We start from the raw sequence: 17157 nt of genomic DNA on the forward strand, positions 1-17157 counted from the left end.
TCCTCCCTGGGTTGCGCACAGGGCAGGGCCGATCTGGGGGTTGGGTCACCGCCCCCAGTCGCACACAGGGCAGAGCCGATCAGAGGGTTGGGGTGCAAGAATAGGGCTCCCTCGGGCCAATTGCACCGCCAAGCCCTGCCGCCCAGGGACGCACACGGGGGTCCCGGCTGGGGGCGGGGCTTAGGTGGCACACAGAGGCCCAGATGGCGGCTCGCGCTGGCCCACCCTGCCTACGGTATGCAAATTAGCCGCCATATTTGTTGGAGGTTAATTTGCATATCGTGCTGATTAGCCAATGGGAGGCGTAGCGAAGGTACAGTCAATTACCATGTTTGTCTATTATTAGACTAGAGGCCCGGTGCACAAAAATTTGTGCACTGGCAGGGGAGGGGAGATGGGAGGGGTGTCCCTCAGCCCAACTTGTGCCCTTTCACAGTCTGGGACCCCGCGGGAGACAACCATCTGCTGGCTTAGGCCTGCTCCCCGGGTGGCAGATGGCAGGCCCTATCCCTCAGTGCCTGCCCCGACGCCCCGGGTCGTGCACACGGCAAGGCCAATCTGGGGGTTGGGGTGCTGTCCCGGCCTGGTGGGTCGCACATGGGACGCCCAGGCAGGCCGGCAGATCGCTGCTGCCCCGCCTGGCTGCCCCACATTGGGTCGCACATGGGATGCCTGGATGGAGGCAGGGCAGTCTGGCCGATCGCTGTTGCACCGCCCGGCCGCCCTGGGTGAGGTCACACACGGACGCCCGCCGCTCCAGGTCGCAGATAGCAGGCCCGGATTACGGCAGGGCAGGCGGGATGGCACTGTCCTGCCCCACCGCCCCGGGTCGTAAATAGCAGGCCCAGATGGCGGCGGGGCAGGCGGGATGGCGCTGTCCCACCCTGCCTGCAGTATGCAAATTAGCTGCCATCTTTGTTGGTGGCTAATTTGCATATCACACTGATTAGCCAATGGGAGGCATAGTGAAGGTACAGTCAATTACCATGTTTGTCTATTATTAGATAGGATAGGATGCTATGGTGAACATCCTTAAAATGCACATTTTTGCATGTACCTCTAATTACTTTCTTTTTTTAAATTTTATTTTATTTTTTTTATTGCTTAAAGTATTACAAAAAGTATTACATATGTCGCCTTTTTCTTTTCCCCCCCCCGCCCTTGACAATCCCCTGGCCTCCCCTACCCCCCAGTGTCTTATGTCCATTGGGCATGCATACAAATCCTTTGGTTGATCTCTTACCCACCCCCCTCCTGCCCTCCCACCCTCCCCGGCCTTCCTGCTGTAGTTTGACAGTCTGTTCGAGGCAGCTCTGCCTCTGTATCTATTTTTGTTCATAAGTTTATAATGGTCTTTATAATCCAGAAATGAGTGACATCATGTGGTATTTTTCCTTCATTGACTGGCTTATTTCACTTAGCATAATGCTCTCCAGTTCCATCCATGCTGTTGCAAATGGTAAGAGTTCCTTCTTTTTTATAGCAGCATAGTATTCCATTGTGTAGATGTACCACAGTTTTCAAATCCATTCATCTACAGATGGGCACTTAGGCTGTTTCCAGATCTTAGCTAAGGTGAATTGTGCTGCTATGAACATAGGGGTGCATATATCCTTTCTGATTGGTGTTTCTGGTTTCCTGGGATATATTCCTAGAAGTGGGATCACTGGGAGTTCCATTTTAGAAGAAACTTATAAAAATGAAAATGTGGAGTGAAAGGGTGTAAACAATTTTAAGATTTTGTTACAACCTGCCCAAATGCCCTTGAGAAATGCCATACCAGTTTACACTCCCACTAGCAGTTTGAGTTCACCAGCTTTGCGGCCTGCCAATAAGAATAAATTATCTTTTAAAATCTTTACCAATGAGAGGGAGGCAGTAGGGAAAGGGAAATGCTTTCTCATTGTTGCTTTCATTTGCATTACTGATTACAGGGAGGCCAAAATTTAACATTTTCTATAGATATATACTGACCATTTGCTTTGTTTTGTTTTGATGAATTGTCTATTTATGCTGGTTGGTTATTTTCCTAGTCTGGTGTTCATATTTTCATTATTATTTAGCAAAATCCTACACCTAGTTTTTAATTCAATCAGCACTTTCCAGCTATATGTAATGCCATAACTTTTCTCCTGATAAGCAGTGTATGGCAGGAAAAAAGTAACTAAGGCCAGAGTTAGGTTATGAGGATAAGTCTGAAACACTGAGAAAAATTACTGTCTCCCTGAGGTCAACCTAGCCTCGTCCTTCAGGATGGTGTAATTTGTCCCAGTACACTCTTATTTCCCTATCTCATGTCCTGGAAATGGAAGGTTGTTTGTGAATTGCTGGAGGGATGAGTCAGATACTCAGAATCATATGATCTTTTCACTGGCTTTGCATGTTTCCCTCTCTGAAATCAGCATTGCACAGACTCTTGAATTCCTAACTCACGAGGACTTTTTTTTTTTAAATAGTATGTACTTTCAAGTCTCTCTCTCTCTCTCTCTTTCTCTCTCTCTCTCTCTCTCTCTCTCTCTCTCTCTCTATCTTTTTTCTTGAACAAAGTTTTCTTGTTTCTCTCTCCCCACCCCCAATTTGTTGGATCTTTGCTATCTTTAATATTTGTCACTTTCTGTTGAAATCTCAATTTTTTTACTTAAACAATTTCCTCCTGTTAACCTTCTATTTCTCTTAAGGCATAATCTGTTAATTCACATTTATGTTCTCATCTCATGTCTTATGTTGTAAATGTTAATAAGTGGTCGCAATTTTAATCTGTTCAGGGAGAAACATTCTCACAGAAGAGATCTCTCACTGTCTGTAGGGATATTATTCTGTTCCTTGCTCTCTTTGTTCTTATAATAACTTTGTATGGCGTTTGACTCTGAGACTTTTCTATTGCTCATTTTTATGTGAAATTTGCTTTTCTGAACTCTTAGGAGTAGAGCTCCCTCTTCTGTTCTTTTTGTATAAAGTTAAAAAATAGGGTGGCTTCCTCCCGAGACTTTATTATTCTACTTCTATCTTTACTCTTACCTGAATCTTCTCTCCTTCACTCTATCTCTATCCTCCTCAATTTGAATTCCACTCCAATCAGGTTCTTCTCAGTGTGGGGACCTATCCTGGAAGGTCAGTGGGTGAGTTTCACAAGTTCATAAGAGCAAGAGTGCTCCCATTCTTATAGTCCCAATCATCAACCCTTTGTACTTAGCTACAAGTAGAGTGGGTAAAACACTTTTCAATTTCAGCTTGGCCTACCATATTTTCCATGAACACCTACTGGCTATTTTGGGGTTCTCCCATTCTCAGACTCAGATATTCTCCAACTGCGTCCCTATTTGCTCCCATGCAAATGTTGATACCATGCAAGCCTTGTGGCTGTCAGTGGTTTGTCCATACCTGCTTATATTTGGGGGTTCATGAGGATACCACTTCAATTGGTTTTGTTGTAATTATCCATAGGTTTATACTTATATCTAGTTGCTCTGTTTTTATATTGAAATCTGAAGAGATTCAAGAGCTATGCTTCAGCCATCTTCCCCACAAAGACTTCTTACATATAAATATCCCTTGAATGGAAGGGTCCCCTATATTGCTACTTTGCTTTTTATTTGTAAATGCCTACATAAGATTGTATAAGTAATGTTTAAGTTCAAATGCCTCTATAATTCTTCTTTGAAAGTATAATTAGCTTATAGTTGTTGCCTGATTTCTAAAAATCAAGTTACTTCACTGGGTGAAGCCTTAGGTCATTTCTTTTTATCTACATCCATTAACTCGACCACTATAAATTGAGTCAGAAGCACACAGCTGACGAAATGTAAAGGCAAAGCCTACTAGAAATCTGGCCAGGTTAGGGCTTAGAGAACAGGACCAGAAAGCCACAGCACAGCTGCCAAAAGTGACAGGTAAGATTTAGAGCACAGGTCAGCAAGCATTTTCTGTAAAGGGACAAACAGTAAATATCTTAGACCTTTGGGGCCACATGGTAACCACTGCAACTATTCAGTTCTAAACATCCTAACATCCTCAGTGCCAGCATTGTGCCTAGCATTAAAAGGCATGCAATACTTTCATCTTCATTTAACAAATATTTAATTTCTCTCACCAGCCCAGTGCTGGTAGCTCAGGGCTGTTTCTATCAGTCCCTCATTCCTCTTCAGATTCTTACACAAAGACAGCAAAGTGTAGGAGGGAGAAAACCTTTGGAGTGAAATCAGATCAAGGTTCAAATTTTAACTCTGTCATTTACTGCTGTATAACCATGACCAAGTCCCTAAACCTCTCTGAGAATCTAAAATGGTGGTAGTCTCACCTATTTCACAGAATTGTGAGAATTAAATAAGAAAATCTACCCTGGCTAGAGTGGCTCAGTACACTGAAAGGTCACGGGTTCGATTCCAGGTCAGGGCACATACCCAGGTTGCAGGTTAACTGCCCAGTTGGAGTGCGTATGGAAAGCAGTCGATGTTTCTCTCTCTCACCCTTCCCCTCTCTCTGAAATCAATAAAAACATATCCTCGAGTGAGGATTAAAATAAAAAAAAATCTACATAAATCACCTGAGACCACACACATAACAGGCATTTTAGAAATACTAGTCACCCTTCTCTCCTTTCATTCAACAAATGGCACTCGATTTTCTTTCGTGTCCATCATGATCAAAGGTACAGAGGATTTAGCACTAAGCATCACTGTCTAGTTGGGGAAAATTCACTGTCACCATACATCTAACCCAGAAAGGGAAAAGAAGTGAAAAGCTGCTCTTTCTTCTCGCCAAAACACTGGACAATACCTACCTGGAGTGCGGACAGTTTCAGAGAGTGGTGTCCACACGGAGCAGAAGAGCTTACCTGTGACCTTCCTTTGTCAGTTTCAAACAAAGGGCACATTATCTACCTGCCAGAATGCATATCTCAGAGCTTAGAAAGGCACGCACCACTGGTCGTGAGGTTGGCCAGACTGACCACGGATGAATAATCTGGCATGTCACTTTGGGGAAGGCTGTTTATACTTTCAACTGATGTGATAGGGGCCAGTCCTAACCTCTTAACTTACCTGTTGCTGCTGCTCCCTGGCCTTTCTTAGGCTGCTTTGGGGCTGTGTACTGGAAGAATTCATTTCCATGGTCAGCAGCCGCCTGATCCCGTCCAAAAAGAGAGGCCAATCTGGCACTGTAGAAAATGAAAATGACATTTCATCTGACATATCTCAAACCTGGCATCATTATAAATGCTGCTCACCTTCAACCTTGAGTAAATACCTCCTTTGACTGTATATTCCATCATTCAATACTGGAAGTAGAAGTAAAAAGTCTCTGAAATCAAGATTGTATTTCTAATCTGAACAGCATTGGCTGACCCTACCCGTCAAGGCATTTCTTCTTTCTGGACCTCAGTTTCCGCATCTGTAAATTGAGGTGGTTGATCTAGATCAGCCGTGGGCAAACTACGGCCCACGGGCCGGATCCGGCCCATTTGAAATGAATAAAACTAAAAAAAAAAAAGACCATACCCTTTTATGTAATGATGTTTACTTTGAATTTATATTAGTTCACACAAACACTCCATCCATGCTTTTGTTCCGGCCCTCCGGTCCAGTTTAAAAACCCATTGTGGCCCTCGAGTCAAAAAGTTTGCCCACCCCTGATCTAGATGCTCTCTATGGTCTCTTCAAACTGTAATTCTTGCCTTTAGCGAGTCATAGTTTCTTACTTTTTACTAGTTTTAAAATAAATGGAAATAAAGTAAATTGAACTGTACTACAAAGTTACTCCATCAAACATGGCCCCGTCTACCATTTTATCTAACAGGCAGAACCATTCTTTCATCATTCCTTGCAATCTAGTCTTCTGCCCTAACCATTCCACTAAAACCACTCTTGCTAAGGTCACCAACATCTTTGTTACTAAACATAATTTACCAGTCTTTGTCTAATTTGGCCTTCATGTTGCCTTTTTACCCTGTCAACTATTATGTTCTTCAAACAAAATCTTCCCTTCACTTCTGTGGGGAAACCTGTGGGTTGGGAAGAGGGACTAGCCCAAATAAGACCTCAATAAAACTAAAGGATCCCTTTCTCGCCTTCCCCTCTCTCTGAATCCTCACCTAACTTCCTGGTCTCTTCCTCCTCTGCTCAACCTTTAAATGTCCATGCCCCAAGATTTTATACTCTCTCCCCCTTGACAATCTAGTTTATTTATCTTGGTATCAAGTGCTATCCAAATGCTGATGATGTTCAAATCTATATCCTCAGCCCAAAATTTGCTGCTGAGTATCAGACGACACAGTATTCCACAGGCAACACAAATGCAACATAACATGTCCAAACCAGAACTCTTATCTTCCAATCCGCACTGCCCTAGCAAATCCTGTTCTCACTTTTGTGCTTCCTCTCTTGGTCACTGACATTTGTGTCAGGGTCCCCAAGACCACCACCAGGTTCTAGACTCAGCATATAGTTGTACTCATGGCAAAGATCTTTTACAACAAAAGGATACAAAGCAACATCAGCAAAGGGGAAAAGAGCACTGGGGCAAAGTTCAGAGGACACCAGGAGCAAGCTTCCAAGAGTCCTCTCCCAGTGAAGTAACACAGGATACGTTTATTTACTCCAGCAATGAACTGTAACAATATGTGTGAAGTGTGGTCTACCAGGAAACTTAGAGACTTAATTCCCCAGGCTTAGAGTCTCTAGGGATTGATAAACGGAAACCCTCTAGCATGTGCCAAAATTCTAGAATCCCAGAAGGAAGACAAGGTTCATGAATCATACTGTTGGTACAAACAGTTCGGACAAGTGAGCCATGCTTATCATTTATGGGAAGCTTTAAACCAGGGTGGGGAACTGTTTACCAATAAAGTTCCTAGATGTCAGCCAAGTGCCAACCTTGTAAGCAGGACTTTCTAAGGATAACAATTTCAGCTCTACTATTTTGTCTGGCTGGGGAAAATTCACTGTCACCAAACATCTAACCCAGCAAGGTGAAAGAAGTGAAAAGCAGCTCTTCCTTCCTGCCAGACACTGGGCAGTACCTACTTAGAGTGCGGGCAGAGTTTTGGAGAGTGGAGTCCACATGGGACAGAAGAGCTTACCTGCGACCTTCCTTCATCAGTTTCCAGAAAAGGGTGCCTTTACTTACTATTTCTTTCTGCAAACGCCCACAACCAAACTGAAATCTGGGGATCATCCTTGACTCTTTTCCCCCTGGTGTTCATAACCAATTCCAGAGTCCATTTAATTTTACTTGCTAAACATTTCTTGAACCCAGTCACTTCTACCCATCCTCACTGCCACTTCCCTATTTCAGGTTACCATCACATCTACCCAGCTAGGATTATTACAACTTTCTGATTCATCTCCCAGCCTTGAGCCTGCCTGCTTCTTATCCATTCTCCCCAGTGCACCCACAGTAAGCTTTCAAATAAACAAATTTGACTAAGTCTCTTTCCTCCTTAAAACCCTCAAGGATACCTCAATAATACAAAAAATCCAAACTCCACAGGCAACTTTACAAGGTCCTTCAAGACCTCACCTTTCCTTATCCCCCCAGCTTCCTATGTGGCCATTCCTCCAATCCAACTGTGTGCTACAGCCACACTGAGGAACTTTTAGTTTCTTAAATAAGGCAAGACCTTTCTAATGTCCAGCCTTTGGACATGTTGTTCCTGCTGCCTGAAACATTCTTCCTGTTGCTCCTTTCCCCCTGGAAGCTGCCCTAATCTCAAAGTCTAGGTTAGGTGATCTTTCTAGGAGCTCCTATAGAATTCATTCAAGAAATCTGTGCCAGACACTGTGCTGAGTGCTGAGTATACCCTGGTGAAAAAAACTGGGTTCTATTTTCAAGGAGCTTATACACTCTTATATAGGAAATTTATACAGGGGAATTACATAACATATGATTGCAAACTATCCTATATAATAAAAGAGAAAAATGGTAATTGGCGTACGACGATACCCTTTTCATTGGCTAATCAGGGCTATATGCAAATTAACTGCCAACTATGATTGGCAGTTAACTGCCAACTAAGATTGGCAGTTAACTGCCAACTAAGATTGGCAGTTAACTGCCAACAAGATGGCGGTTAATTTGCATATGTAGGCACAATGCAGGGAGGCGAAAGGGAAAGCAGGAAGAAGCCCCCCCTGCCACTGACAGTGATCGGAAACCCAGGGGGGAGCTAAGAGCTGGGGGGCAGGGCAAAGGCGGCCCCCCAGCCATGATCGGAGAATCAGGCGCCTTTGCCGCCCTGGCCAGTGATAGCAGGAAGTAGGGGTGGAGCCAGCGATGGGAGCTGGACACGGTCGAAGCTGGGAGTCCCGGGAGCTAGGGGTCCCTTGCCTGGGCCTAAAGCGGAGCCCACGATCGCGGGGCCGCTGCAGCTGCGGGTCCCCGCTGCCCGGGCCGGACGCCTAGGCCAGAGGTGTTAGGCCTGGGCAGGGGCGGAGCCTGCAACCGCGGGGAGCTGGGGGTCCCCTGCCCTGGCCTGACACCTCTGCCGGAGGCCTCAGGCCTGGTCAAGGGGCCGATCCGGTGATTGGTGATCCGATGGTGATGAGGGTCAACTCCTCTGGCTGAGGCATCAGGCCTGGGCGGGGGGCTGAGCCGGGGATTGGGGGGATATGATGGTCCCCTTGCCCAGGCCTGAAGCCTGGGTCAGAGGCGTCAGGCTTGGGCGGGGGGTGGAGCAAGCGATCAGAGGGAGATGGGGGTCCCCTGCCCAGGCATGATTCCTGGGCCAGAGGCCTCAGGCCTGGGCGGGGGCCAGAGCCAGTGATCCGGGGGAGATGGGGGTCCCCTGTCCAAGCCTGACACCTCTGGCGGAAGTGTCAGGCCTGGGCAAGGGGCCTATCCTGCGATTGGAGGGTGATGTGGGTCAACGCCTGAGGGCTCCCAGTATGTGAGAGGGGGCAGGCTGGGCTGAGGGACACTCCACACACACACACACACACACACACACACACACAGTGCACGAATTTCGTGCACCGGGCCCCTAGTCTATAATAATAAAAGCGTAAAATGCTAATTAGACCAGATGACCTTCCAGACGAAGCCAGGGCTGCGAGGGAAGCCCAGGTCCCGGGTGCCAGAGGGAAGCCGGTGCCAGCAGCTGGGGGAAAGAAGGCCTACTCTTGCATGAATTTCGTGCATCGGGCCTCTAGTAAGATATATAACAGGTAGCTGTTGTATGGAGTTATACTTCACAGAGATTAATAAAAGTTATTCAATCATTTATCATATAACAGGGTAACTGATTATTTATTTTAATCATTACTTGACTGTATATTTTGTCTAAGGTCTGGTATGTAATAGGCTCAATAAATGAACTCAAAGTCTAGTCTAGCTCTGAGCTCCTTTCCTCCAAAAGCATCCTTAGTTTAGGTGAAGTAAATATTAAAACTTCCCAACAATTTTAATGTATAACATATACCAGCAATTCGCAAAATAAATGTAATATGATTTGAAACTATTACCTTGTTTTCTCAAGGTAGTGCACTATTAGCTTCCTTTCAGTTTTCTATAAATGGGGCCAACAACGCTTACTTAAAAGGACTGAGAGGTTTAAATGTGATTGTAAGTGTGGAGAGAAGTGCTAGCCTAAATAAGACATCAACAAATGCTAATAAAATTTAGGAGAGACCAAGATTTCTCCTTTTAGCCAGGGCAATCTGGGCAAATTCCCTAAAAGAATAAGATTCTGAAAGAGTTGGGCAATGCCTTTAACATAGTGAACAATTTATGAAGTTTAGATCTTAGTTAAGATATAATAGCTTATACACAGGTAGTTGATAAGAAAAGAATGCCCTGGTTAGCTTCAGTAAACTATGTGTATTGGATTTGCTATTTTTATTTTGCAGGAATGTTTTTGTCAAGGGAAAAACAAGTGTCATAGGCAAACAATATTTCCACAGAGGTTCTAAAGGCCAGCTAATTAATGATTGCAAAATCAATCCTAGAGCCAGTCAACCCAATTACCTCCCAGATTAATTCTATTTTCTATTAATATTTTAAAATAAACAATACATAAGTGTCTTATAAATCATTACATTTTTCTACTTCTACAGTGTTCTCACATGTACATATCTAACTATGTTAGCAAGAAGGGCCTTGCTGCCCTGGGCAGTTTTGCTCAGGGGTTAGAGCACTGGCCCCTGGACAGAAGGGTTGTAGGTTCCATTCCTGGTCAAGGGCATGTACCTTGGTTGCAAGTTCAACCCCTGGCCACAATCCAGGTGTATGTGGGAGGCAACCAGTCTATGTGTCTCTCTTACATCAATGTTTATCTCTCCCTCCCTCCCTCTCACTCTCTCTAAAAAAAATCAATGGAGCCCTGGCCAGTATGGCTCAGTGATTAAATGTCAACCCATGAACCAGGAGGTAGGGGTTTGATTCCCAGTCAGGGCACATGCCAGGGTTTCGGGCTCAATCCCCAGTAGGGGACTTGCTAACTTTGGACTTGAGTCTCTTTGTTTACAATTCATGGGAAAAGTCATTACAGTATTAACTACATTTTAAAAATAAATGTTAGGGGCAGGAACCAAGATGGCGGCACAGGTACAGACTTGTACTTGCTGCCTCGCACAACCACATCAAAACTACAACTAAAAGACAAAACGGATATCATCCAGAACCACGGGAAGGCTGGCTGAGTGGAAATTTTACAACTAGAAGGAAAGAGAAAAGCGCATTGAAACTGGTAGGAGTTGCAGAGGTGCGGAATGCAGAGGCGCACGGAAACGGGCTGGCAACTGGGTACACTATTGTCTTTTTCAATCGGAGGGAGATACAAGCTCCCAATTGCTCTGAACTCTAGTTCCGAGTGAGACTCTGGGGACCCAGACTCATACGGGGAGAAACTGGACTGTCTGGCATCGGGACGGAATGCGAGGGCGGCGTTCTCTCAGAGGTGCTTGCAGCAATCATTGTTCCTGCACAGGGCCGCAGGGACACAGAGACCCAGGACCTTTCCAAGACAGAGCAGATTGGCAGCCATTGTGGTTTGCTCTGCCCTGATGATCCCCTGAGACCCTGCCCCACCCAATTTACAACCCCAGCCAAGCTGTGAGCAGAGGCTTTTGCATATGAATGGCCTGTTCTTTTGCAATCTAAAACCTAACAAGCTGCAGCTGGGTCAAAGAGTGCCAAAGCTTCCAAAAGAAGGGCTACACAGCAGCCTGCATTCCTTCATAGCTGGGCCTCATCTGAGCACTTCCAAACCCCAAACAAAGAGGAGGAATCTGCAGATCTCTCTGTAGCTCCTGCTGAGTGGACTCAGGCAGTGGCTGACTTTGCACCTCTTTGGAGATCTAAGAGCCAGTGTACCCAGTGGTCAGAGTGAGACTATACCAGAGTACAACTCTTCACATTCATAAGCAACATACTCAAGGGGCAGACTCATCACTGAGCACCAAAGCCCCACTGCAAGTCCTGCTCTATAAGGGTGTCTCCAGCACAGCAGTTCTCCCATTGTAGACACAGCTGGTCCTCACAGCCAACTGGCCTGGTGGTCAATTCCTCCCAGTGATACCAACAGCAATCAAGACTTAACTAAAACAAGACTGTGCACACAGCCCACAAAGGGGTGTACCAAGAGTGTCCACCTCAGGTAATTGGGGAGGCTGAGCCACTGGGCCCTATAGGACACCTAGCACACAAAGCCACTCTATCAACACAGGGAAGCAGCCAAAATGCAGAGACAAAGAAACGTGTCACAAACGAAAAAAATGAAGGAAAGTAAACTACTGGATATAGAGTTCAAAACCATGGTTAAAAGGTTACTCAAGAATCTTCTAGAAACCTCTGAGAAATTTAGTGAGACCCTCAAGGATATGAAAAAGGACCAATTAGAAATTAAGCATACACTTACTGAAATAAAGAATAATATACAGAGATCCAATAGCAGACTAGAGGACCCCAAGAATCAAGTCAAAGATTTGAAATACGAAGAAGCAAAACACACCCAACTGGAAAATATAAAAGAAAAAAGAAACCAAAAATATGAAGATAGTGTAAGGAGCCTCTGGGACAACTTCAAGCGTACCAACATCCGAATTATGGGGGTGAGAATAAACTGGTGAATATAATAGAATCAGGGACATAGAAAGGGAGTGGACTGACAATTCTCAGGGAGAAGGGGATGTGGGGGATGAGGGAAGAGACTGGACAAAAATCGTACACCTATGGACGAGGACAGTGGGGGGGTAAGGGCATGGGGTGAGGTGGAAACTGGGTAGAAGGGAGCTATGGGGAGAAAAAAGGAACAACTGTAATAATCTGAACAATAAAGATTTATTAATAATTAAAAAAAATAATCTAAATAAATAAATGTTAGCCAATGCATTTAGCTGCCAAAGTCTTTATCTAACCTTAGCTTTATACTCCTTTTCTTTTCTCATCAAAATAAGTAACACATGCATGCTACATCAATATATTTTAATAAATAGTGTTCTTTTTATTGTCAAAGTACTTCTTTGCTCTTTTACTTTTTAGCTGCATGGCCTTGGGCAACTTACTGCTCTGATCCTTTTATGCCCATTTGTAAAATGGGTATAATAGTAGAAACGACCTCATAGAGTAGTAGAGAGAAGTAAATATGATAATGTAAATGTATTACTTAGAAAGACGTACAGTGCCTGGCATTAAGTATACCATATGTTATTTTATGTATATGTGCACACATCCTATTACCTTAAAATGTTGATTCAACTCAGACACTCCTATAGAGAAGAAACCATGCTCAATCTATGCATAAAGTGGCCTGCAACTATAAACTGATATTAACAAGAATACAAAACTTTAGAGTTGAGAAAGGTCTCAAAGATCATCTGTGGAAAATCCCATAATTTAACAGGTTAGGGCAGGGGTGGGCAAACTTTTTGACTCGAGGGCCACAATGGGTTCTTAAAATGGACCGGAGGGCCGGAACAAAAGCATGGATGGAGTGTTTGTGTGAACTAATATAAATTCAAAGTAAACATCATTACATAAAAGGGTACGGTCTTTTTTTTCAATAGTTTTATTCATTTCAAACGGGCCAGATCCGGCCCGCAGGCCGTAGTTTGCCCACGGCTGGGTTAGGGTATGGAGAGCCAAGGATGAGAAGTGACTTGTCTAACATCACACTCCTAACTAGGGCAGAATCAGCATTAGAATCTAGGCCAGTGATGGCAAACCTTTTGAGCTCGGCGTGTCAGCATTTTGAAAAACCCTAATTTAACTCTGGTGCCGTGTCACATATAGAAATTTTTTGATATTTGCAACCATAGTAAAGCAACGACTTATATTTTTGATATTTATTTTATATATTTAAATGCCATTTAACAAAGAAAAATCAATCAAATAAAATGAGTTCGCGTGTCACCTCTGACACGCGTGTCATAGGTTTGCCATCACTGATCTAGGCTTTTCTGTGTTTCTAAGTAACTTAAAAATACTTCTTGAGGATCAGTTCCAGACTTATCTTTTTCTACCTTTATACTGGTGATATCATTACTATCCTATCTAATAAAAGAGAAACATGGTAATTGGCATACGACTGCTACCCTTCCCATTGGCTAATCAGGGCAATATGCAAATTAACTGCCAGCCAAGATGGCGGCCGGCAGCCAGGCAGCTTGAAACTAACATGAGGCTTGCTTGCTTCAGTGATGGAGGACTCCAACGTTCCCTGCCTGCCGCTGCAGGCCTCTGAGCTGCAACTCTAAGAAACTATGTAACAAATATAGAAGCTAAACAAAACCCCAGAAACCTGCTTTAGTCCGCCGGGCTTCAGCCAGCAGGATCGCAACATTGTAAGCAAAGGCCAGAAACCTACTTTCAGCAGCGGAGGCCTAAGAGCTGGAGCCAAGCCTCAAAGCTAAAGCTGGCCCAGAATAAAAAGAAGAAAAAAAAAAAGGAGTGGTTGGGAGCTTCAGTCACCCCCAGCCAGAAAACAGCCCTCAGCCCCTCACCCAGACTGGCCAGGCACCCCAGTGGGGACCCCCACCCTGAAGGGTGTGTGACCAGCTGCAAACAGCCATCATCCCCTCACCCAGGCTGGCCAGGCACCCCAGTGGGGACCCCCACCCTGATCCAGGACACCCTTCAGGGCAAACCAGCCGGCACCCACCCGTGCACCAGGCCTCTACCCTATATAGTAAAAGGGTAATATGCCTCCCAGCACCGGGATCAGCGGAGCCGTGAGGCCTCCCGGCACCGGGATCAGCATGACAGGGGGCAGCGCCCAAACCCCCTGATCACCCTGCGGCTCTGTGTGTGACAGGGCATGGGGCCACAACCTCCCTATCCACCCTGCTCTGTTCGTGACAGGGGAAGGCGCCCCAACCCCCTGATCAGCCCTGCTCTGTGCCTGATAGGGGGGAGCTCCCCAACCCCCTGATTGCCCTGCGGCTCTGTGTGTGACAGGGTGCGGCGCCCCAACCCCCTGATCGGCCCTGCTCTGTGTGTGACAGGGTGCGGCGCCCCCCCCCCCCACGGGCCCTGCTCTGTGTGTGACAGGGTAGAGGCATAACCTCCCCATCGGCCCTGCCCTGAGTGTGAGAGTGGTGGCGCCCCAACCCCCTGATCGGCCCTGCTCTGTGGATGATAGAGGGTGGCGCCCCAACCCCCTGATGGGCCCTGCTCTGTGCGTCACAGGGTACAGAGCCCCAACCCCCCTGATGGGCCCTGCTCTGTGAGTGACAGGGGGTGGTGCCGCAACCTCCCCATCGACCCTGCCTTGAGTGTGACAGGGGACGGTGCCCCAACCCCCCAATCGGCCCTACCCTGAGCGTGACTGAGGGTGGCATCGCAACCTCCCGATCGCCCTGCTCTGTGCATGACAGGGGGCGGCGCCCCAACTCCCCAATCGGCCCTGCTCTGAGCCCGACCAGGGGCTGCATCTAGGGATTGGGCCTGCCCTCTGCCACCCGGGAGCAGGCCTAAGCCAGCAGGTCATTATCTTCTGAGGGGTCCCAGACTGCGAGAGGGCACAGGCTGGGCTGAGGGACCCCCCTCCCCCCTGAGTGCACAAATTTTTGTGCACCGGGCCTCTAGTCCTATCTAATAAAGGAAGAATATGCAAATTGACCTTCACTTCACAACCGAGATGGTGGCGCCCACAGCCAATAAGGAGGGAATATGCAAATTGACACAACAAAGATGGCAGCGGCGGGGCCAGGAGCACACAAAGGCAGAAGACGGCTCCAGACTGGAGTGAAGGCGGAAAGGCAGTTCCTGCCAGAGTGAAGGCGGTGCCGGCAGCCAGGGGAAGGAAGGTCTATTCTTGAATGAATATTTGTGCATCGGGCCTATAGTGCTAATCAGATTTGCCTTCACATATCTATACTAATAAAAGGGTAATATGCTTCGTAGACCGGAAGACCTTCTGGAAGACCTTCCGGACATCCTTCTGGATAAAGCCATGGTGGCAGGGCTGAGGCAGAGGCGGTTAGGGGCAATCAGGCCAGCAGGAAAAGGCAGTTAGGGGAGAGCAGGCCAGCGTGGGGGGGGGGGGCAGTTGGGGGTGATCAGGCTGGCGGGGGGGTGGGCAGTTGGGGGCATTCAGTCCGGCAGGGGCGGGCAATTAGGGGTGATCAGGCCGGAAGGGGGGGCAGTTGGGGTTGATCAGGCCGGCAGGCAGAGTGGTTAGGGCCAATCAGGCAGGTGAGCGATTAGGAGCCAGCGGTCCCGGATTGTGAGAGGGATGTCCGACTGCCAGTTTAAATTGGCAGTTGGACATCCCCCAAGGGGTCCCAGATTGCAGAGGGTGCAGGCAGCCTAAGGGACACCCCCCATGCACAAATTTCATGCACCGGGCCACTAGTCTTTTATATAATCTAAAACATAAGTATATACATAAGTAGCCCCTTAGAATGCTTTGTGATTACTATTACTGGATTGATTTTACCCTACTACTAAACTAGAAGTTTCTTAAGGGGCAAGAACTTTGCCTTATTCCTATCTGCTTTAGCAGAAGCCAACTACCATATAATTAGCAGATATTGACATATTTCTTCATTTCAAAGTCACAATGGTGGGGAAAGAGCTAAGCCCTCCAAAAAAGCAAACTTCCTGATTACTACTTCTAAGTTAAACATGGACTTTAAGAGGCCTGGAAACTTGGAACACATTATCAATCATCTAGATAGCCATCCTAGACACTAATACTCCCTTTTCTATCAGGCTTGTGTATTCTAAACGGAATCAACTAAGTCATACACTTAAGTCAAGATACTTGAAAAATTAATAAGTATATTTACAGTAAATTACAGTTATAAAACAGGAAGTGCTTCGGTCATATGTTCTACTTCCTTAGAGAAACCAAAGACAGACTAGCTGAATCTGAGAATATTGGTGAAACTTCCTACATCCTCAATCTTAAATCTGATTTGGTTTTTCTGGTTATTACTGGGAACAAAAATAACGTATCTGTATAACTTTGTTTACTAAGCCTTTTACCATTCAATTAGCTGTTGTCTATGTTTAGGAGCATAGTCACATGCCTAGAACTAAAGCACCTCAGGTCCTATGAGCCTGCTCAGGAAAGTAGCCTAGTGGAGCCACCAAGAACTGATCTCAGAGCAGGAATTTAGAAAATAGCACATGACTGTCATTTTTCACCCTGTAATTTTCAGTCAGCAATGGACGGCTTGTTGCATGAAAATCAAAAGCTCTAACACTCGTTTACAGACATCCCCAAATACTTTCACCTAGTGAAGAATGTCAATTTTAAGTATATCTTGTAAACTTTCACATGGCACAGCCATGTACAAAACAGGTTTGTATGAAAAAACATTAATTCAAAAGGCTTACTGCATAGTCAACAGCAGCTGGCTGGATTGTGTGGACATTTTCATGAATGCTCCGGGTGGAAGAGGGGAAAAAATGAATCAGAGCACAGCTTAATTCTAAAAATAACTGAGAACTGAAAGAACCCAAAGTGGAACTAAGTGGACAAAGGCCATCTAAAGTGGGGGTAGTTGAAATAGGTAGTATAGCTAGTCACCGTGTGAGTCAAAAGAAAGGCAGTGTCATTTTATGTACTGAATCTCTACCAAGACTGGAAGCAACTTGAGGACAGGCTTGATCATCTTTGCAACCTCTTAGCATTCAGTAGAATAAGGGGTATATGTTGGTGTACTCACCATTCTTCAATACATTCTTAAATGTGTTAAACAAATGTTCAAACAAAAGTTC

The 17157-nt window shown here is 45.8% G+C and overlaps 1 protein-coding gene across 8 annotated transcripts in view; it reads right to left on the reverse strand.

Moving 5' to 3' along the window:
• FKBP15 (FKBP prolyl isomerase family member 15) overlaps positions 1 to 17157 on the reverse strand; it is a 56150-nt gene that overhangs the window by 37911 nt on the left and 1082 nt on the right. For 5 of the 8 annotated variants that reach the window (XM_059657704.1, XM_059657701.1, XM_059657702.1 and 2 more), the window contains exon 2: positions 5040 to 5155. The exons of 1 other annotated variant lie outside the window; for it this stretch is intronic. In XM_059657704.1, coding sequence (XP_059513687.1) covers positions 5040 to 5155 — 116 coding nt within the window. Of the gene's footprint in view, positions 1 to 3018; positions 3105 to 5039; positions 5156 to 17157 lie in introns of those variants that run through there. 2 more of the 8 variants (XM_059657705.1, XM_059657707.1) reach the window with 1 other exon arrangement.

This window comes from Myotis daubentonii, chromosome 11, assembly GCF_963259705.1.
Source record: "Myotis daubentonii chromosome 11, mMyoDau2.1, whole genome shotgun sequence".
Lineage (NCBI taxonomy): Eukaryota > Metazoa > Chordata > Mammalia > Chiroptera > Vespertilionidae > Myotis > Myotis daubentonii.